Source organism: Meleagris gallopavo, chromosome 5 (assembly GCF_905368555.1).
Source record: "Meleagris gallopavo chromosome 5, MGAL_WU_HG_1.1, whole genome shotgun sequence".
Taxonomy (NCBI): domain Eukaryota; kingdom Metazoa; phylum Chordata; class Aves; order Galliformes; family Phasianidae; genus Meleagris; species Meleagris gallopavo.
This window is the reverse complement of record NC_139408.1, coordinates 24250805-24271681: the sequence shown is the minus strand read 5'-3', so window position 1 is coordinate 24271681 and position 20877 is coordinate 24250805. Positions and strand designations below refer to the sequence as shown.

The 20877-nt window shown below is 41.7% G+C and overlaps 1 protein-coding gene across 18 annotated transcripts in view; it reads right to left on the bottom strand.

The window, feature by feature from the left end:
- ITPKA (inositol-trisphosphate 3-kinase A) overlaps nt 1-20877 on the bottom strand; it is a 50787-nt gene that overhangs the window by 12123 nt on the left and 17787 nt on the right. For 16 of the 18 annotated variants that reach the window (XR_014883491.1, XR_014883493.1, XR_014883494.1 and 13 more), the window contains exons 2-8: nt 16532-16628; nt 14471-14684; nt 12614-12818; nt 7509-7610; nt 6350-6421; nt 4994-5489; nt 952-1059 (exon numbers count right to left, since the gene is read on the bottom strand). Coding sequence is in view for 1 of the 18 variants with exons in the window: in XM_085224783.1 (XP_085080909.1) it covers nt 5286-5489; nt 6350-6421; nt 7509-7610; nt 12614-12818; nt 14471-14684; nt 16532-16628 (894 nt within the window). In the remaining 17 variants the exon portion in view is untranslated. Of the gene's footprint in view, nt 1-951; nt 1060-1161; nt 5490-6349; nt 6422-7508; nt 7611-12613; nt 12819-14470; nt 14685-16531; nt 16629-20877 lie in introns of those variants that run through there. The other 2 variants (XR_014883504.1, XM_085224783.1) reach the window with 2 other exon arrangements.

The following is a 20877-nucleotide window of genomic DNA, read 5'->3' as shown; positions in this document are numbered from 1 at the left end:
ATAACAAAAGATGAAATAATGTGAATTTCAATTTGTCTTATTTTTGTCTTTTCACATTTGTTGATATTCTTGCTATCTTTTCTCTCCTCTACTTCAAGAGTTTTGCATCTTCATTTTCCCTTTAAACAGACAGAATTTTTAACTGTGCACAGATTTAAGGTTTCCGCTTTTATCTACCCTTTTCCCCAGGTAAGTTCTCCACTTACTTGCCAGGGGCTGGAGTACACTGAGACAGTTTCACAGATATAATTACATAGATATGGGCTTTAGCAAGTATAACTTATTCCACCTCCAATACCCTCCTACTTCTTACCTGAAACAGAACTCTACTGCTGGGAATATGGTTTTCCCCAAACTATGTGCATCCCTGCAGCAGTGTGAGGCAGGGACCACAACCACTGAGCAGCAGCGCTACGCCAGATAAGCTTTCTCCTGCAACTGTGGCATTGCTCTTCCTGCTCCTAGCTGCCTACCCTTTCCAATCTGATGCAGAGACTTTAGGCATGACATCACTAACATCTGCTAGTCTCATCACATGGCACTTTTGTTTAATTGAACCAGTTTTGATTTGTCATTACCTCTGAACACGACAGCTCTTCTTGTCAACTTACCTTTTTGGGTGACTACTGTGCATAAGTAGATGGCAAGCCTGCTTCTATGCAATTTCAAGTTGGACAAATGTATACTTTATATTTGCAACACAAAATAAAGAGACGCTAATGCTGACTACTTGTTTCCCTCTGTGTTAAACACAGTTTGCACACAAGTAAGAGGACACTGTCTTGCTGAGAAAGTGGTGGAGGACTGACTCCAGGAACAGAGCACTGTTTATCCTCTACTGCCATGAAAGACAGCCCTGTGGAAACAGTTAACTGCTCTGTGTGCAAAGTACATTTTAATGCGTTGTGTTTTGATATGCTGCAAGAATTGCATTTTTGAGACAGAACTTACCTCTAAGAAAGCCTTCAAACTTTGCATGGTGTTGGGAACAGAGTTGCAATGTCAGCTTCCAGATGTCTCAGAACCAGTTTTATTTCAGGAAATAGTAGATACTAAAGCCTAAAACCACAAGAAACACTGAAATAACAAGGTTTAATCCCTTGCATAGGGAAGCTGTTTAAGAAAATATTATTCTTGTGTGACCAAATCACCATTGATCCCTTTTTTCCTTCAGTCTCATGTATTTATTAGCATACACGCTTAAGAGTAACAAACACTCAGCCAATACAGTCAAAAGTGACCACAGTCAGCATTGCATTGTAGTGTTCAGAAGAGAAGCACTGTTGACAATACAGGTCATTTGATCTCAGTACTGTAAGAATAACAAAAAATAATGACACCAATTAAAAAAAAAAAAAAAAAGCAAAAGCCCTGTGAGATACTCACGGGTTTAGTCCAAATCCCATTGAAATCTTTCCCTATCATTGGAACTGAATCAGAATCAGATGGTAAATGAATATTCCACGTGCAAAATACAGAGGCATTTAATTAGCATCACTTTGGTTAAACTTAATCCAAATGTATATCCATGGGGAACCTTAACACCTATCATTTTTAAACTCATCCAATATACTTCTTTGTGTACTTCTTTTTATATTGCACCTTCTGCCAAAGAACCTCACGGCATCTTGCAGGCAAAAATGAAGTACAGCCTCATACCATTCTATGAGGTAAGGAGGTACTATTATCATCTGTAAAACAGGAACAAAGCTGAAGCCAAGGATAGCTGCCCAAGGCCAAAACGCAAGTCCCTGTCAAAGCTGGGGAAGAGACGTCCTACTGCTAGATTCACACTGAACTCTGGTGCATCTAACTAGTGAGCTTAATGACCTTGGTGCCTAACTCAGCGGTTAGTTGCTCCATGCCTGGACAAGCATATCTATCTTCCCATGCTGTGGAAACGCATGTGATTTCAGTGTCTCCAGAGTGAGGCACTATCCCAGCGGAAGCATTTAAAGAACTATGTCCTGGACTTGTGTGTGAGCAAGTGCCGTGGCTATCATGCATCAGCTCTTATATGGCAAATGCCTGCACATGTTGATCTCATACAAATGTAAGCTTGTTCAAGGCAACTTACTCCATAGCAAAAGAAAGCTATGCTGCTTCCTCACAGTAGCACATGAATGTACACAAAGAGCCACTCAGGGACTTCTGATGTGAATCAAGGTTATCTAATTTATCCTGGGATCGTTTGCTCATGATCTCACAGCCTCCAGTCTCTGAGAGCTCCGGTCCTCACATTTGCAGTCCTATACTTGCCCTTTGCTAATGAAAAGCTCCTTCCTTTGCACCTTTCCTGTAGCTGCAGCATAATATTAGATTGCAGTTTCTTCTTTCTAACCCTTTGATAAGCCAAAGGATAATTTCAAAACAAACTTACTAGAACTATTTAGCATCTAGAATGAATTTCCAGAGTAAGGAAATAAATAAGGACTGCTATAGCTGAGGTTTTCCTTCTCCCCTCTCCCACTCCCATCTTCTCACCTACCGCACAGCTGTGAAGAGGTTCCCTTGTTATCTCCAAGATGAAGGTCTACAAACCACCCTCGGTGGTGCTAGCAGCAGTCAGGTTTTTGAAGTACTGCTACCACATTGCTTCTACTTCTTTAAAACAAGACATTAATTCTAAAAGTTCATGACACATTCTCAAGTGACACTGGAGTATCAGCTAACTTTTACCTCCTAAATCCCACCCCCATCCAGAAAATAACGTACTGAAGCAAAAGGTTCACGTGTTAACAGAAAAAAGCATGATAAAAGTTAATTATGCAAACCACTAATTAATTGTATCTCCCTGTCTCATTATACTTTATTTAACCTTTTCCAGTTCTGTTTTTGGTTGTTTTTTTCCTAAATCCCTGGAACTGCAGTCTTAGAGAAAAGGCCTTGTTATTAAAGGTACTCCTGTGAGATTTATTTACTCCTTTTTTCTCCTTAAGCATTGCTAGCTGATAGTTTACCTGTTGGCTGCAGAAAAGGAGGAGGACTTTTTCTTAATTAATAGTATGAAAATCACCACAGATTAATTTGTCATCTCACAGGAATTCCAAAGTTAGGAGGCATCAGAAATTATAACATGCATGCTCAATACTGGAAGCTCACCACAACTTAAAAAAAAAAGAAAAAAGTGCAAACTCTTTAGCTAAAAAACCCTCTGGGAAAAAAAAAAAACTACCAAAGAACAGTGGAAAGTTCATTAGCATACTATCATGAAAATAAATTGAGAAGGACTCTAGAAGGCCACAGAAGAAGTCTGAATTTGCAGTGAACTGCAAAATAATTATCAGTTTCAAACAACCTCTGTTTGACAACAAAACGTCTCCACACCTCACTACCTCACTATTTCCCACAGGATACCCCTTCTATGTCCTCTTACCTTTAGGGCACAAGTGCATTTTTAATACTGCTGTTTTGTTTAGAGGTGATGAATACGTTCTCAAATCTGATCTCATAGTACAAGAGTCTGTTATCAAAAGTAATTCTTTGATTTCCCTTTGATTCAAATTACAAATGTTACAGATGCATTTCATTCCAGAGCTACAGGATCTCTACAGGATTTTTGCTCATGGTCACAGTTAGTTATTCTTGAAAAAGCTGCTCCCCAAAGCACCGAGTTACCTTCATCTATCCTTGGATAGATGAAGTTCTTGGAATCTTTTCTGAGCACAGGACACTCGCAAGAGACAGCAATTTCTGATTGATGTGCATAACCAGCTCAAGATGTTAAAAGTGAATTAATCAAACACTAATCTAAGCCATGTCCTCATTTTGGCAACTGCATCAACATATATTTATATTAAAGCCTGGAACGTAAGTGAACAGGTGAATACCGATGGTCTTTATATGCTGTTATATTTATAGAATTGTTAAAGTGGCAAGAGGCAACCGACAGAAACGGTATGTGAAGCCATTATAAGAAGTATCACTTCACTGTTTCTTGATTTTAATTTAAACACTGTGAATCACTGTGAATTTTCTGTGGCTGTGCCTGGGCCACAGCAGAAAAGAGTAAACCAAAAGTGGTCCTGTGATTCCAGACAGGGATTAAAGGATGTGATATATTGACATTCCTTCCCCCAAACTGCCCTGAGTTAACAGCTGATATATTGGAGGAGGAATGTCTAGGAATTATCCTTAGTGTAATGCTGTGAATGCAGGAACTTTACTTTCTTGACTGCTGCACTATACACTTTTATATAAAAGTACTTATATAAGTCTACACACTTCAGTGGCAGCATTATAGTTGGGAATAGGAGCATGGTCAAGAAATCACCTCTTTCATGTGCATCAGAAGATAGTCAAACTATAATCTTAAAAGATCACATTGGTTACTGGCTACTAGTGTGTGCATGTATGTGCATGTGTACAGTGGTTTTATGTTAAAAATGAGCAAGCCTTGAAAAACCCCCTTAGTTCCCCCAGTCTGAGTGCTAGAGTGCAATCATTGATTTTCACAGCTGTAGTTCAGCTGCAAGAGGCCAAACCTGCCAAGCTAGGCACTTTTCCAACAGCCCACCCAGTTTGAAAAGTCAAATGTTCCTGGAGACAACAGGCTGCTACTCTCTCCCTGGACTATCTGTAATCTCCTGAGAGGCTACATAAAAAAGCAAAGGGTGCTCTTGGACAGATGTGAATTGAGTCTAAGGTGGGGATGAGGAGGACTAATCAATAGTTACCACATACAGCCACTACAACTGCTGTCTCACTTTGCTCCAGGATTCTTCTGATTATCATCGATTTCCACCTTGAGTACACCATAACATAAGGCAGCAGCTGTTGTTAGTCCAACCTATAGTTTACACAGGAGCAAGAAGACTTGGAATTAGGGTGAAAGAAAAGAAACGCTCCTGCTGGTTTCAAAACTATCCAGTTCCCTGAAAAATCGTTACTCCTCCCTTCAATTCCCAAGCACTTGCTCTGGATCACTGAGAGGTAATCTGGAAGTCCAATCAGTTTACCAGAAATCAGAATCATTCTGGTTTACCATACAGACCTCTTGACTCATGCTGGTGTGATTCCTGAGTATGGAGATCTTGATTCTCTGAGGACCAGTCTTACGTGAGGCTGGTGCAATGCAGACCAATCTGGAGTTAGTTATTCAGGTTCACAGAGGGCTGATGCAAAGTACTTTTGATAACTAGCTGCTGGGTTCTGGATGTAGTTCCCTCTGCACTGTGATGACCTCAGAAGTCTGAAGGGAGCGAGTCAAAGCAGTTTCCTTCTGAGTGATCTCAGTAGAGAAGAAAGTTACAAAGCAGCCCTGTAAGTTTTGTGCCACTTTCAACTCATCTTTCCGTGATGCTTTCCAAGATGCGAATCAAATTGTCCAGTCCCAACAAGTACCCATCCTCCCTGTTGCCTTCTTGCCAGGGGATCCTATGATCCAGCATCTGCCCATCAGGAAGAAGAGTGGTCTTCCCAAAATCAATCAGCCACACATTGGCATTCCCACTGCCATCATGTACAAAAAGTAGTGAACTTCCAACGACCTGGAATGCGGATTGAGATGATGTTAAAAGCGTATCTTTAGGCCTCCTCTTATCACACCTTCCACTAAGATGACAGCCTTCTCACCCAACAGTCTTTAGGGCCACCCTGCTTGCATATTTACAACTGGTATGCATTGTTTATATAACTAAAATCTATCAGTAACATATAAATGGGCAGCTAGCTGAGAAAAGGGACCCATCAGACAGAGGGAAGAAAAGCAGTTCACCAGCCCACTCGGCAGCTGGTCTCAATTCGAGCAGTGGAGCAAATGCCAGTAACTATTTTCAAATAAAGACTATAACCTGTGATTAACAAAATTGCCTCCAGTGACAAGTGGAAATTAACAAGGTAAAATAAAATGCCTGACCTCAAAATCTTGAGCTGTAATAAGATGAACTTAAAATGCCAATGTTGCCCTCTCCACAGAAAAGCATAGGAGAACGTATATAGCAGAATTATACAGATCCAACACAAATCCAGTATTTTGATAAAGACTTGATTGTCTAAACACAACTGGATTCTATTGTACCAGATGCAAGCTTCCATATTATCACTTCCCTGTAAATGTTCCACTGTAACACACCGAGATTAGAGAAAACGACAGGAAACTGGTACTACTAAACTATTCTCGACAGTGGCCCAGGGCTCAATGTGTTGGTATGTTATAAAGATGAGAGGATCCATTATTCTTAAACATCTGTTATTCCTGTATCCTTATGATGAAGGCTTTGTGTTACCTGTACTGTTTTCTTCTACCACAAACTCCTTTCTAATAATAGAGTAGGCAATTCCAAAGTACATGTGAATGACCAAAAGAAGCAGAACTACACCTTCACACAGCATTACACTCACTACTCACCTCATGTCGCTTGAAGAAGTCTGAGGATTCAAGAATGATATGAATTTCCTGCAGACGCTTGAGGTATTTTTTCTGGAAAGTGACGACAGAAAAAAGAAAACAGAAACAGGCAGAGAATGAATGAAGATATTCTGCTTACAAGAACCAATGTAACAAAGAGTTGATTTTAGATTAGAAGTCTTTCCAAACAGAGCCGTCATTTGAAAGTCAACCTGAAAATACACTTCAACAGGCTTCCACTGCAAAAGAATAGAGTCCCTCTGCTGCATGCATTACACCAAGCACACTTATCTGTCTTGCTCTGGATGCAATAATATAGTCTGCTCTGCAGCCAAATGCTAAATGCTTCTTTTATTTTTCCCTCTTTTTTATTTTTTTTTTCCAATGAAAATAGAAGTTTCAAGCAATGAAGAATCTTTCAGTTCACCACAGTGGAAAGAGAATGAGCTGGTGTTAGAGAGACAAGGAAGCTCCAAACATGTAAGGGGAGGAAAACATATAAGGGGAGGAAAATCAACACATGAAGCTCTACTATGCATTTTTAATGCTGTCCTGTATTACCAAGTACACTGCTCCTGGGTGGTTAATCTTTCCTCATAATGGCTTCTACACAACATAGCAACAAAATGCTATGGCAGCCTTTGAAGTTCTGAAGACAAGAGAGACATTATGACATCTACCACATGCCTCCTGTGCTTCCTCTGAAAAACCATGAAGTAGCATACAGGAATTGCTCTCTGAGGCAAGTCTCATACACAGGCAGAGCCAGCCACCAATCTCACTTCCTGTTCATATGCTCTGTTTTTCTTCTCTCTAGAACAAATTCCCTCATCACAAGTTTTCTGCCAACACAATCCTTGCTCATAAATCATCACCCTCCTGATACATCTTACACTTATGGTGGAGACTGGTGGCAAGTCACAAGTTTGATTTTCGGCTAGCATGAGAAACCTGAGGAATTCATGGCAAGAGGTGCCAGAACAGGTCTCAGCCAACCACTGCTCACTGCCCAGTAAGTCTTCATGTCCAGCCCATCTGCTCAGTGGGACTGGAAGTTCTTCCTTGGCAGTTAAATCCACCTTTCTTGTACCAGAGGAAGTACGACCCTCAAGTAAGTTGTATAGGTCAAAGATCATGAACATGAAGAGTTCAGACTCACCAGAATAGTTGTGTTGCCCTCAATGAATTCCACAAAAACCTGGAGAACTTGCTCCTGTGTCTTTGTAGTTTTGAAGTTTGTGTTGCATGTTCCATCTGCTTTCTGCACAAAAACACAATTTATACCAGATGTCACTCCTCTCATCAGCCAATGCCCTTGAACCATCAGCAGCTCAGCTCTTGCTAACCAGATGAAAGTAAGTCGTCAAACAGGAAGAGAGGAGATAAACCTCTTTTCAAGCAAGAGGTGGAAAATAAACAAAAGCTGATAGGATAACTTGAAATGACACTTCATATCCTGTTGAGTGTAGTTAAAAAAACAAAACCAAACAAACAACCTCAGACCTCATGGTATTACCAGCCTGCAGAAAGGTTTTCCTCACATCTCAGTAGTAGCAGTGCAAAGGTTCAACGGGGCAAACCACAGTGACCTCTTTAGTTGTCTTCTTAACAAGCCTTACGTAGCCAAACCCTGACAGTGGGAGGGGCAGAAGGGGATGGTTTCAAACCCAATTTTACCAGTTTTTCTTCTTTTTCTTCCTGTTTTTTTTTTGGGGGGGCCTTTTTTTTAAACAAGGAAACAAAAGAATTGTAGTAAAGACTCCATTCCCAAAATACCTTTATATTAACGTAACCTAGAAGCCACCAAATAGAAAGCGAGTTCCAAACAAGAACAACTCAAGATTTGCATGGATCCAAATGCTAGCAGTGACAAAGCGGGTGTGTAAATTCTGGCAAAAGACAGTGTGAGCACGCTTGTAGCAGCCAGGAGAAACTCAGAGTCCTTTTATGCTAACAATACAACCGAATACAGAAGCACCCCACTCCTGAAAATGATAAAATCTTTTTGTGCATTGCTAACAGCCAGTTTGTGCTTGTGAGGCTATGAGTAACTAAGAGCAGTGCATGGATCTGAGACATCTGTCAACACAGACCACATGAGTACGCACCTCTCCAAGCACATCCCTCATGTGAAAAGACACAAGTAAAAGCTTTTAGGACAGGCATGTAAAATACAGCCATTTTTGCAGTAGATCACCTGTTTCTTCCAAAAGCCTGCAGGTATCAAACTACATTTCTCTCCGTTGTAACAGTCCCGTGAAATTCCTCATCTCCATTATTCCTTTACAGGATGAAATTAACAGGTCATCAAAATACATTCCCTTCAACAATTTGTCACTGCACCAGAACTAGTTAAATTCTGCTCTGGTCTCAGAAGGTGCAATGTTTTTTATTTCACATCAGAACCAGAGTCCTTACAACATACATAAAAAAATCCATTAGTACTAAATTTTCAGATCTGTCATGCAATGAAGTCACCGAACAGCAAAGCCATGCTGAAGAACCTCCCACCAACCAGACGTTTTAGGAGAATAAACACAATTTTATTCCAAGGCCGCGGGCCAGATACCAGCGTGGCACGTCAGCCTGCTGAGCTGTATAAGTTATGCAAAAGCAGCAGCAGGTAGGCAGTGACAGCGAGGAGCCATCTGATCTGAGATACGATAAAACTCAACGGCAGATAGAAATCTGGAGTTCAGTCTGATGCCTTCTACCTCTTCTCTGGAGTAAGGTTATTTTAAAAATAATCTCTCCCCATGCCCTAAAGCCCACAACAAAGTCTGCAAGAGCTGCTGTTTTCTCTTCTTTTTTTTCTTTTCTTTTCTTTAAATCTGGACATGCTGTGGCTTGTATCCTTATTATTTAGAAATACACTTATGATTTTATTTCTTTGCAGCGGTTGACAGGAAACTAACTGCTGCCTGTCTTTTTCTGCTGTAAACAACAGTCCAGGCTTTGAACTGCACCATCCCTCATATTCTGTAGCAGGTTCTTGCAACAGCTCTGAGTGTACCTGATCCCCAGAAGGCTCTTGCCCTGCTTGCTCCCCAAGGTCACGCTTTTTTCAGTTCCTGCACAGCAGAGCAGTCTGTTGCATGGTGCAGCCTGTGGACCACTTGCAGCACTTCTCACTAGTTGGGACAGTGACAAAGGTAGCAGAAGAGCAGGCCTGGCTGCTCAATAAAATATTGCTGCCTATCCTTACCCTCCACAGTCTCATTCAGATTATTCTGCAGAGTTCCCTTAAAGGGCTCTGGGTTAAGGTTGTGACCTAAATGGATTTAACAGAGACTATTGAGTCAAATCTGCGCCCTCCTGGGAAAATGGCTATCCCAAAGGACAGCTAACAGAATGGTACCAAAAGAAAGTAACTTCTGAAATCGCAGAAAAATTCACTGACAGAGTGGGAAATGAGAAACCCTGATTCTCAGCCCCATGCATGACTCTGCAGAACTATGAGCTTAGTGTGGAAGAGATGATTGTTTGCAAGGCCAAGACTTCAGACCTTTGGAAGAGGGATTGAATCTCATTTATATTGAGTCCCTTCACAAAAGAGCTTCTATGATTTCACTTTCTTTATTTCTGTTCCAGCAGCCACAAAGCAGGAATATTTTGAATGATCAAGCCCAACATATCTGCTGACCTAATTCCTGGAGTTATCAGGGTACTCGGGGCAAAAACACAACTCTCTTTTCCCCCTTGCTGACATCATGAATTCTCATAGGCTTTCCTCACAAAACGGGGACTTGTGAAGCATGGCATTGCTCCACTGCAAATATACAAAATGGGACTTAGAGTTCAGCTACAGTGAAGCAGTTTGGGGGAATACTGACTAGCTGTATTGCTTGAAAAACTGCCACCCCTTTTCCATGTAGAAAAACAGAAGAATAATGTCTGCCTACATTCCCCATAACAGCATAGAAAGACAGAAGAATAGGAAGCACACTGAGTACTCCACAGCATTTCTTGTGTTTTGAAAAAGGATTGTGTACGTTTTTGCACAGTTACAGCATTGTCTCAGCAGAGGGAAATATCATGCAGTCTGTGTGCCATACTGCTCCTTCCCACCTCTGACAACCAGCCAAATCACAAAGGACAAGCCAAGAGGTTTTACTGGAGCTCCCCTAGCTCAGTCACTCTTCAGGACTCAACACAAATCCATAAGTTTTCTACACTGACCTCAGAGATTCCCAAGAACATACACAAAAAGTCTTGAGATCATCTGGGTTTCTGATTCCATTACAGAGAGCATTCAAGGACTTAAAGTGGCATAGGAATGAAACAGGTAACTTGGATAACATCATTATATGGCTGAAGGGTAAGACAGAAAGTATGCTGGCAGGATTAGAGCCAGACCATCTACCACCCAGACAGTTCCTGCATGAGAATGCCTGTGTCTACCAGCCAGGAGTGGGTGGCACAGCATACAGGGGGCCAAGCACAGCATGAGCTGGAAGGACTAGTTCCTGTAGCACAGCAGGAGGATCTGTGAACAAGGAAGGGAAAAGACAACACGTGGAAATGAAGAAGATTGGAATGGTTAAAGAGGTTCACGTGATTCCTTTCTTTTTCCTATGTTCTAGAACTTCAAAGCAGATGCAAAATCCAAATAATAATTTAAAGCATCAAAACATACTTAAGTTAAATGTATATGCTGACAAAAGGCACAACTGTGCTCTGATGAACATCCTGAAATCACACAGGGTTGCTAAGCCCCTCGTCACAGGCTTCAGCTAGCAAGTACTCATGCAGGGTGCAGGGTGTTTGGACTGCCCTCACCAGCACTATGCTGCTGCAGGTACACAGTTATCAAAACCCAAGCAAACTAATTGAATCTGTGACAGAGCCAGTGATAGAATCATAGAATGGTTTGGGTTAAAAGGAACCTTTAACATCATGTAGTTCCAACCCCTGCTGTAGGCAGGGACACCTCCCTCTAGACCAGGTTGCTCAAAGCCCCACCCAGTCTGGCCTTCAGTGTGTCCAGGGAGAAGGCATCCACAACCTCACTGGGCAGCCTGTGCCAGTGTCTCACCATCCGCACAGTAAAAAATTTCTTCCTAATATTTAGCCTAAATCTGCCCTCTTCCAGTTTAAAGCCAATCCCCCTCATTCTGTCACTATATGCCCTTATAAAAAGTCCCTCCCCAGCTTTCCTGTAGGCCTCCTTTAGGTACTGGAAGGTCGCTATCAGGTCACCCTGGAGCCTTAGCATTTGAGTTACTTAGTGAGGCTGGTGATATTCTAAGTGTAGATCCTAAGGGTTTCTGGATAGGTATCTGATTTTGCCATGAGGCACAAGAAATACAAGCAATTAATGGCTAGGAAAGAAAATTGTGAAGATTTTTCAGAGGCTGTAAAGTACTATCCTAGAAATGATATAGGGACACAAACTCATCTATCAAGAACAGCAGAAGGATTTTGCTGATTGACAGATTTTATCATTGTATTTCTGGGCTTTATTCCAGCTTCATCTATACTGGATACTGTCATATTCCTAGAAGTAAAAGATGTTTCCTCTATCCTAACAATATATAGCTAAATGGGGCCAGCGTCTTCTCCCATGTAATTAGTGATTAGAACCAGAGGGAACAGCCTCAAGTTGCACCAAGGGAGATTCAAGCTGGACGTTAGGAAATACTACTTTTCTGAAAGAGAGGTCAGGCACTGGAATGGGCTGCCCAGGGGGGTGGTGGAGTCACCGACCTTGGAGGTGTTCAACAAACATTCAGATGTTGTACTGAGGGACATGGCTTAGTGGGAAATATTGGCAATAGGTTGGACTGGGTGATCTTGGAAGTCCTTTCCTGCCTTGGTGAGTCTATGATTCTAACGCTTTTAACTTGCCTTGCAAATAAGCATAACTGGAACAAACACTCTTTTCTGTGATTTAAATAGAGTATAATTAGGTAAAAATAAATAAATGAATGAATGAAAGTGGGAGGGAGAGGCAGCTATTTCATCAGTTCTTCATTCCTCCTCGCATTTTCATTGTATCTATGCTCTGTACCTGGTTTCTTTCTGCAGTATCTCTGTGGTTGAACCGAGCATGGCTGATGTGCATTTGGCGCTTAACTTACTTGATCCAACTGTTATAATTGCAACTGATGCTTTAAAGCAACAATACATTGAACTTCATGGATATAATTAATGCATTTTCACATAATCCATTAGAAAACCTGGTTACTGATGCATGCTAGCATTTTGATTAATTAACAAATCAAAGTTCAGTCTAAATTGAACAGGCAGAAGCAGAACTATTACCTTAATCCCTTCAATCCTAAAGCCCAAGTTGGCACTAGAGCTGATTGTTTCCCTCCACTGCATGTATCGGGGCTTGGTGACAGCATGCTGAGCATTCTCTTCAGCTGTGGGAGCAAGAGGATCCACTTCAATCATTTTCTTGTACATGTCTTTACGCAGCTTTGGTTTCTCACGGGCTTTAGTCAGCTCTTCTTCCAGGTATGTCCTGCAAAGATATCACATTCCAACAAAGCTGCAAGAACTCCCCAACTTTATTTTCATAATTTCAGTTGGCCAGGAAAGTATTATCATTACCTCAGTTTTGCACATGGCAAAAGCAAAGCACAAACTAATGACCACACATGCTTACTTAGTGAAACTATAGCAGGAATCAAGATTTGCCTCATTCACTTCTTGTTTTAACCATACCTTTACCTTACAATTACATGTTATTCTTATGTCCTGCTTACAAGAATGTGAGTCCTATTCTGCCATGACATACAACTGTATTTTCAGAGGACAGGTAAGAGAGATCACTTGCAATGAAATCAAAAGCAAAGGGGCCTGCTTGAAGTCTTAATGGCTACTCTCTCCTTGAGAAAAACTTCAGTTATGCATTTTTTTCAGGCCTCAAAAGGCAAATAAGGTTTTATGTAATGTTTTAGAGAGTAAAAGACATAAATCTTCAAATAGTAATGAACTAGAGCATGTTATCCGAGGAACTGTAGCTCCAAACCAGAAGAAGTAACTAAGAAAGGGAAGACAACACTTCTATGCTATGCTCTTATCACTCCATCTCAGTAGCCACTAAAAAGGCACTATCCATTGTCTCTGCATTTCACTGGATCCTAAAACTTGTCCCTCTCCACAAGCTTCACTTTGTCAAGAGCCTGGAGTGTACATTCTTAATCACACTGCAAAACATGCTGGACTGTTGTTTAAGAGATGCTGTCACTCATTACCTGAGTGTCAACTACTGTGAACACAACACGTACTGCTGCCAATCCTTCTTCTCTTTCTTCTGGGCATAGCAGAGCAACAAATTTCTCTGATTTAGCAGACACTTCACTTAAGATTCTCCGTCTATTTGAAAAGGCTTGTCTCACTCTCATAAACTGCTTATTTCATTTATTATAGTAACCAAGCATCTGAGTTGGCACCCAAAGGATTACTATAACAGTTTCTACCTTTCTGTATTGTTACTTGAGGCCTTCAACAGATTCTGTATCTATTTGTTATGCTTAGATAACTTATTTGAGGTTTTCTCCTAAATCATACACAAGACAAGGAAAATGAAAAAAGAAAAGAAAGTGAGAAGAACAAGGTGATAACATCACACAGATGTCAGAGTGGGGAAAGTCAGTCCTGGGCAGACAGTCAACACTTCTCCATAGAGAAGACCAATATCACCGAAGACTCATTGAAGCTTTAGAAATGGGCTTTTGTATTGGTATTCAGTCATTCACACTTGGAGATGGGAATTTTACACTTCATAGGGTTTTATTGAATCACTGCATAGGCAAAGATTAAATGAACTGGCAGAGAGTGAATCGTGTAACTTTCTCTCCATGTTTTTTCAGGCCATTGCAGAGAAACTTTGTCCCAGGTCACCACTGAAAACATCTCGATGTGGGACACGTTTACTCTACAGATCACTCAGTTTCCAGAACCCACGTACAACTGGGCACCAACGGGACACAGACTCCTTAGGCTGCCCAAGGCAAATGTCAAACCAACAGCAGATTGTCTGGACTGAATCCCGAGGCTCCAGAACTATTAACAAATTCCTCCAACACACATAGCATGACCATATTATCCCTCCCCTTGCCTCCTACAAATGCATTTAGGTTAGAAAACACATTCTCTTTCACGTCTCACCTGATCCCCATCTTACAGTCCATCACACACGGCCCTTCAAAATCTGTAAGCAAGTCATCCAGCTGAATGTAGGTCTCTCCATCTCTCTCCACCACACCATGGAAGCAAGGGACGCAGGACCGTAGTGGGTCTTTCATCAGTCGCTCAAAACATTCCTTTTCATTCTCTGAGAATCGCTTGAGAATCTTACCACTATCAGCTGCCTTGAAACTCCCTGAAAAGAAAATCAAAGACATGCTGAAAAGCCTGACCTGCGAAGGGGAAAAGCACCTTCCCCCCACTATTCCAGCCTCACCTACCTCAGCAGCATAATACCAGAAAGATTTTCCCCAAATGAGAAAAGATAACATGCCTCTCATAAAAATAAAACACCCAGGGCAAACACAGCTGCTGGCAGTGAAAATCCATTTGGATACATTCCCACATCGGAATTTATAGCTTTAAGGAATGCAGCTGCTCCAGATCATTTTTTTTCTCCATACTAAACTCTTTGTTAGTATATTAAACATTACTATACTTACTAAAATGCACAAGAAGAAACCACAAGCCATGCTTCCTTAATGCTCTGACGGGCTCTTTTAAAGCTGCGTAACACTGTCAGCGTTGGCTTTGTCCTTAATCCTCACATAAGGTATACCTGCTGAGTGCGTACGTCCCAAAGCAGCGCAGTCCATCAGCAATCACAAGGCCAAGCACTGCCCCTTCTACACTCACAGTCTGTGACTGCACATGCACGCACACCCAGCTACTGTGCCTGCCCCGGGGAGCCCTGCTAATCTGCAGGTACAGCCTGCAGCACAATTGTTTTCACAGCCACGGGCCTGAACGGTATCCAGTACAAATGAAAGAGTGTGCATAGGCCAAGATAAGCAGTCATTACACTCCAGTTGTGGAATTTGCAGCCTGCCAATAACATCTGAGGAAAGTACATGTTTCATTCACAAGTACTTGTTATTTAATCTTCAGAACAGAAAATAGGCCCCAAATTAGGAGCCTCATTAAACCTGTGCCTAGCACTGCACTTATACTGCAGTGGGATCTTTCAGCCATTGCAAACTGCTTCCTTGCTGACAAATTCTGGAACTGGCACTGGCTCATTACAAGGGCTAGGCTGACGATGGCACAAGTTATAGTTTAGAAAAAACTTGTCATATCATAGAAGAACAGCTGCAAAAATGATGGACTAAACGCAGCCACAGAAAACTATCAAAAGCAAACAGAAATGGTATCTCTCCTAATTATCTTTGGTAACCTCTCAGCCCTCTTCGTCATCCTACACAAGCACTCAGAAGGGCTATGATTACACACACGTTCAATGCTACACTCCGCACAGATCAAGCCAACGCCTGACACACTGTGATAGAAACTACAGTAAAACAGGGTCACGTTGGCACTGAATGATACAGGTCAGTACACCACTACACAAATGCAGCTACTCCATTTCTAGGACTAAATAAATCTCTCTGCACAGCTTTGAAGTGCACTACATTAACACATTAACATACAAAGAGCTGGTTCGAGTACTGCATTAAAGCACGATGCAGCGTAGGTGCCTGCCCACGTGTGTACTAATAAACCCCACACTTGCACATAGGGAACAAGGGCTGCATAAGAATTAAATGAAGCGTAAGAGAAGCAAACCTGATAACTTCTCCTTATTGGTGTTCTTTTTCTGTTTGTTTTTTTTCTTGTTGTTTGTTTCAAGCTTAATGATGAAAGTAATCCTCTATCAGGAGCACACTTCTACTGACACAAAATTAGAGACAGCTGATTGAGCTGCTATGTGCATTGCATGCATATAATGAATAACAACAATCCTCACTATGCAAACACCAGGCAACCAAATCAACTGTCACCATATTTGCTTTCCTCTCAAGAGCTTATGTTCATGCCAAGAGTTTGAGGCTGGTACCAGAGAGCCTGTCCTTGTCAAGGCTTGGGTGCACAAAGGCAAGGACAGTAATGGTTCCAGCTAAGGAAGTAACATATTGGCAACTCAATCAGTAGAAATGATCCCACACCACATTCCAAAGACAGAAACACTGAAGATACTCATCTCACCTGTATGCCCAGCCAGCTGCACCCACGAGTAGCGTTTCTTGAAGGGGCTAATCACTGGTAAGTTAACCATGGTTTTAATTGTATGCCATGCCTTTTTCTGGAACACAAAGAAAAGAAATATTAAGTTGGGCAAAATCTGAAATCCTGACATATCATAAACCTACCATATAGCTTCAAGCACACTGAATTGCTCCTCCCTGATCTGTAAGCACTCAAAGGTGGAAGCATAAAACAAACACTGCAGTCATCTCCGGAAAAATACACTTGTAAATAACAGACATGCATAGTCAAATATAATGTTCTACCATCCACAAGAAAGCTGTCTGTAAAAAATAGGAGTCACGCTGCACATCACAGGCCTGTTCTGAGCCACACCTGGCCCTCTCCCTCTGCATGAGTCATGCAGAGAGCAGACGCTGAAACTACACTTACGCATATTTAAGTTTCCGTGAGAATGAATGTGAGCTTTTTGCCACTGTCAGCAATATTTCCTTTCCCAGAGGCTTTCAGTATCACGTCACGACTAACAGCTTTCACCAAGTGAGTCTCATCACATTAGGTACACAGAACACGCATCATTAATCGGGCTCATAGTTCACTCAGTGCCCCTGTAGCACTCGTTGGCAGTGTGCTGTACAACGTATTCCAGGTCACGGATTTTCCCACTCGCTCCTCTCTTTCCCAATCTTGTTACTTTTTAACAAAGCTGGTCACTGCTCTGGCCACCTTGGCTGTCCCCCAGGGCAGCTGTCTGGATGCTGCTCCAGGCAGGCAGGGAAACAGAGCAGCTGCTCACAAACAGCAGCTGAGTGCTCCATCACGAAGCTGGGAAGGTGGAGGAATTAAAAAAAAAAAAAAAAAAAAAAAAAGAGCAAAATAGAGTCTCATGATTTGGGACTTAAAACCCTGGCAAGTTAGAACCACAGTCCACTAGCAAGCGCATTACATGCTAAGGAATCCTAAAGAGCACCACAAACAAGGAAGGCAGGCTCATTTGGCTCATTTCTTCCATCATTAGGACATGACACCATGCTGGAGAAAAAAACTGGAGCTTGTAACAGCACGTAGTGGCTATGTACAACAGAATAGAAGTGCAAAGCACAAAGTAAAATTGCAAGTAACAAAACACAGGCAAAGTGTAGCTCTCAGATCACACTTTGACCTGGCTGCCCTTTCCAGATTCATTCAGTTATAGCAGTATTGGTCATCGTGTGGGGGCAAAATTGGATGGCTGCCTTACCACATACCAGGAGGATGTATGAGCTCACAGATGCAAGCAGTATTTCTTTTTGGGATTTCTTTTTCCTCGGGGAAGTTTTAAGTTATGCTGCAACTTGAATTGACAAAATATAATCTCCATAAAGGAGCACTTATTCTGACATAAGATTGCTTTCCTATTTAACTTATCTTGGTTTTGAAAGCAGCTCAAGGTGAAGTCACTCTTGGTTTGATCCAAGTTCCCATGCAGCAGTAATACTTTCATAAACATACTGTGCTAGCAGAAAGTTGTGGATGTTAGAGAATCATGAAGACTCAGATGTACTTGCTTCAACTCCACAGATGTCACTAGCTCCAGCTAAGTTACAGTTTAATAAATCCCTACTGCAGGTTTATACGCCCCTGCAGTATCATACTCTATATCATTTGCCTTAAATCATTCCAGATTGCTACTGTGCACTGCTAAGCAGCAGCACTGCTCTAGCACAGGGCTAACTGCAGCGTAGTGAGAACGAAAGACACTTGCACAGCACCTGTAAGTGGTCCAAGCCTCCTTCTGGAGGAAAGGGCAATGTAAATACTGTTATTCAAGCAGAAGAGGTTAAAAATGATTTCTGTGCAGCCTATTTAGCAGATAGGAGAAGCCCTTCTGTTTACCTCAGTTTCTGCTGCAGACAAACAGGACCCAAAGTTATTCACAGAACAACTGGAAGTAAACATCATTCTGAGTTGAAATAATCCCTCTGGATGTAACTTCTACCTAAAGAGGAGTTTTTGAAGACTCCAAGCCAGTTTTTCAGGTTTGTATTGCTGGCTCCCCCCACCGCCACCAGAATTCAGCAGGGTTCTATATCCCTTCTATAAAGATCCTATGCTCATCATGATGTCCCACTCCTAACACACCGTGTCATGTCTCCCAATGATCTGTCATACTGCTATATCCAGAAGTGATGAGAAGCATAGGTTTCCAAGGAATACATGTCAGCTGTCAATGCAACACCACACTCTAGTGGCTTTCCCACCTCCTCCCTCCCACCCAGCCCTCAAAAGCTGCAGCTTTTATTTGTGCTGTGGGTGTGAAGGAGAGACAATGGGCCAAATTCAACTTCAGCTCCAAGGGAAAATTGACTGCTTAGGTTACAGCAGCCTGGGATGAATATGCTTAAGGTACTCACGCAATAAGAAGCACTGACAATTTTTTATTTTATTCTTTATTTTCTATCTACTCACAACCCTTTTTCCCCTAAAACAAGGAAAGCAGGAGACTGGAGCTAGGTGGGAAAGGATCACTTTCAGCCCCATATCAGTGGGGCATGCATCACTGGGGCCGGGTCAGTCCTGGGCAGCAGTAGGCAAAAGTACATTTGCTGAACTGCAACTTTCACTCTTCAACCCCACTCAACTGAGGATGCAAACTGCAGGATGCAAACAGGGCTGCAGGCTGTTGGAGCAGTGGCGTGAGTGGGAAGATGAAAACTTTGTGTGCCTGCTGTAGGAGGAATCTTTCTCACATCTATTTCTAAAGCAAGATCTTCCTCTTTGTTAGTGATGATATCTGTTTTTCAAATCACTGCTTCATGCTGCAATAGGAGCTAGGACTAATGCTATTGCCCATGTGTATTCACAGCCCTTATCTCCTTCAGCTCCCTTTCTTCTACATTTCTGCTCAGTTTTTCTTGATCTTCTGCTTTGGCTGGATTTCTCTAGGCCTCATCTCTTCTGGATTCCCGTTCAGTGTTCTATGCTACTTACGTACATACAGGGAAAATTTAGATCTACGTATGAGGATTGTCTGAATGCCTCAAGATCAATGTACTTAAAGGTTTTCCAATAAGAAAAAAGCATTCCAAAAGGCAAAGGTGCAAAATGTTAACATTCTTAGATTCAGCAGATAAGTTACTCAGTGTGAACTGTAACTAACACATCCATATATGTGCGCGCACACACACACAAAAAGATGCTGCAATGAAAGATGTGAGATGCTGAAGAGGACAACACGCACACACACACAGCAGATGAAGTTTTCCAGACTATTCAACCCTAGACAGAGTCCACTGTTGCCATCTCACCTATCCTATTAAGAATCAAAGATTAACAGCAATTCGGAGCCACCGATTCCTGGGGGCACAGCTTCCCCCAGAGGTCTGTTGTCATGATCAGAGCACAGTTTCATACATTACCACTATGCAGAAGCACAGCCATCACAATCCTGCCTCAAAACACCAGTAGGACACGGCTTAGCAAATCCCACTACACTTACCGGGAGCAAGCTCGTATATTGAGGGGTTTTAGATCAGGTCTGAGCACCCACAAGATCTAATGTGCTTTCCTGAAATCCTCCCACTATTTCAGGAGAAGGACTATGACACTGCACACACACACACACAATAATATAATAACAGTGGAATCCACCGAGAGTATTCCTTTATCTGTATAGGGTTGGGTTTTTTGTTTTTTTTTTTGAAGTTGTTCTAAGGGCTGTATAGAACAACTCAAGTCTCTCACTGAGTATGTACCAAATATCCCAGGGACAGATATATTCTGACCTGAGGGTACAGACAGAGACTTGAAGCTGTTTGATGGAAAAATAAAATCTCTCTCTTACTTAAAGGGAAAACAAAAACAAATGGCTCAGTTCTGCCAACAGCTACCACACATATAACTACCCTGGGGCAAGCACTGACAAGCAGGTAGCATGAGCAGGAATTTGCAGAACAGAATCCTAATTGAAACAAATAAAGCTTATAAATACCAATTACATCTAAACTAATAGGGATGAGAGGGTAGGGGGAAAGGAAGATTAAAAAAAAACCAAAAACATCAGCTCTAATAATCCTAGCTCATTATTTGAAACTACAGAGAGTTAAAGAACAGAACTAAACTGAAAAAGCAAATTAATAGAGTCCCCATGTTCCTTTTTCTATCATCAGCAAGGCAAAGTATTAGTTTCTTGCCTGAACCAGTAGATTTTCATGGAAAATCTGCTATACACTAGTTAACAATAACCTCTGCAACCTTTTTCCAGGACAATTTCAGTACTTTCTTTCTCTAAGATCCTGCTGCCCTTTTTTCTTTGCTCTAATACAAAGCCTACGCAAGCCTACAAAGAGCTATTATGACAGCAAGAA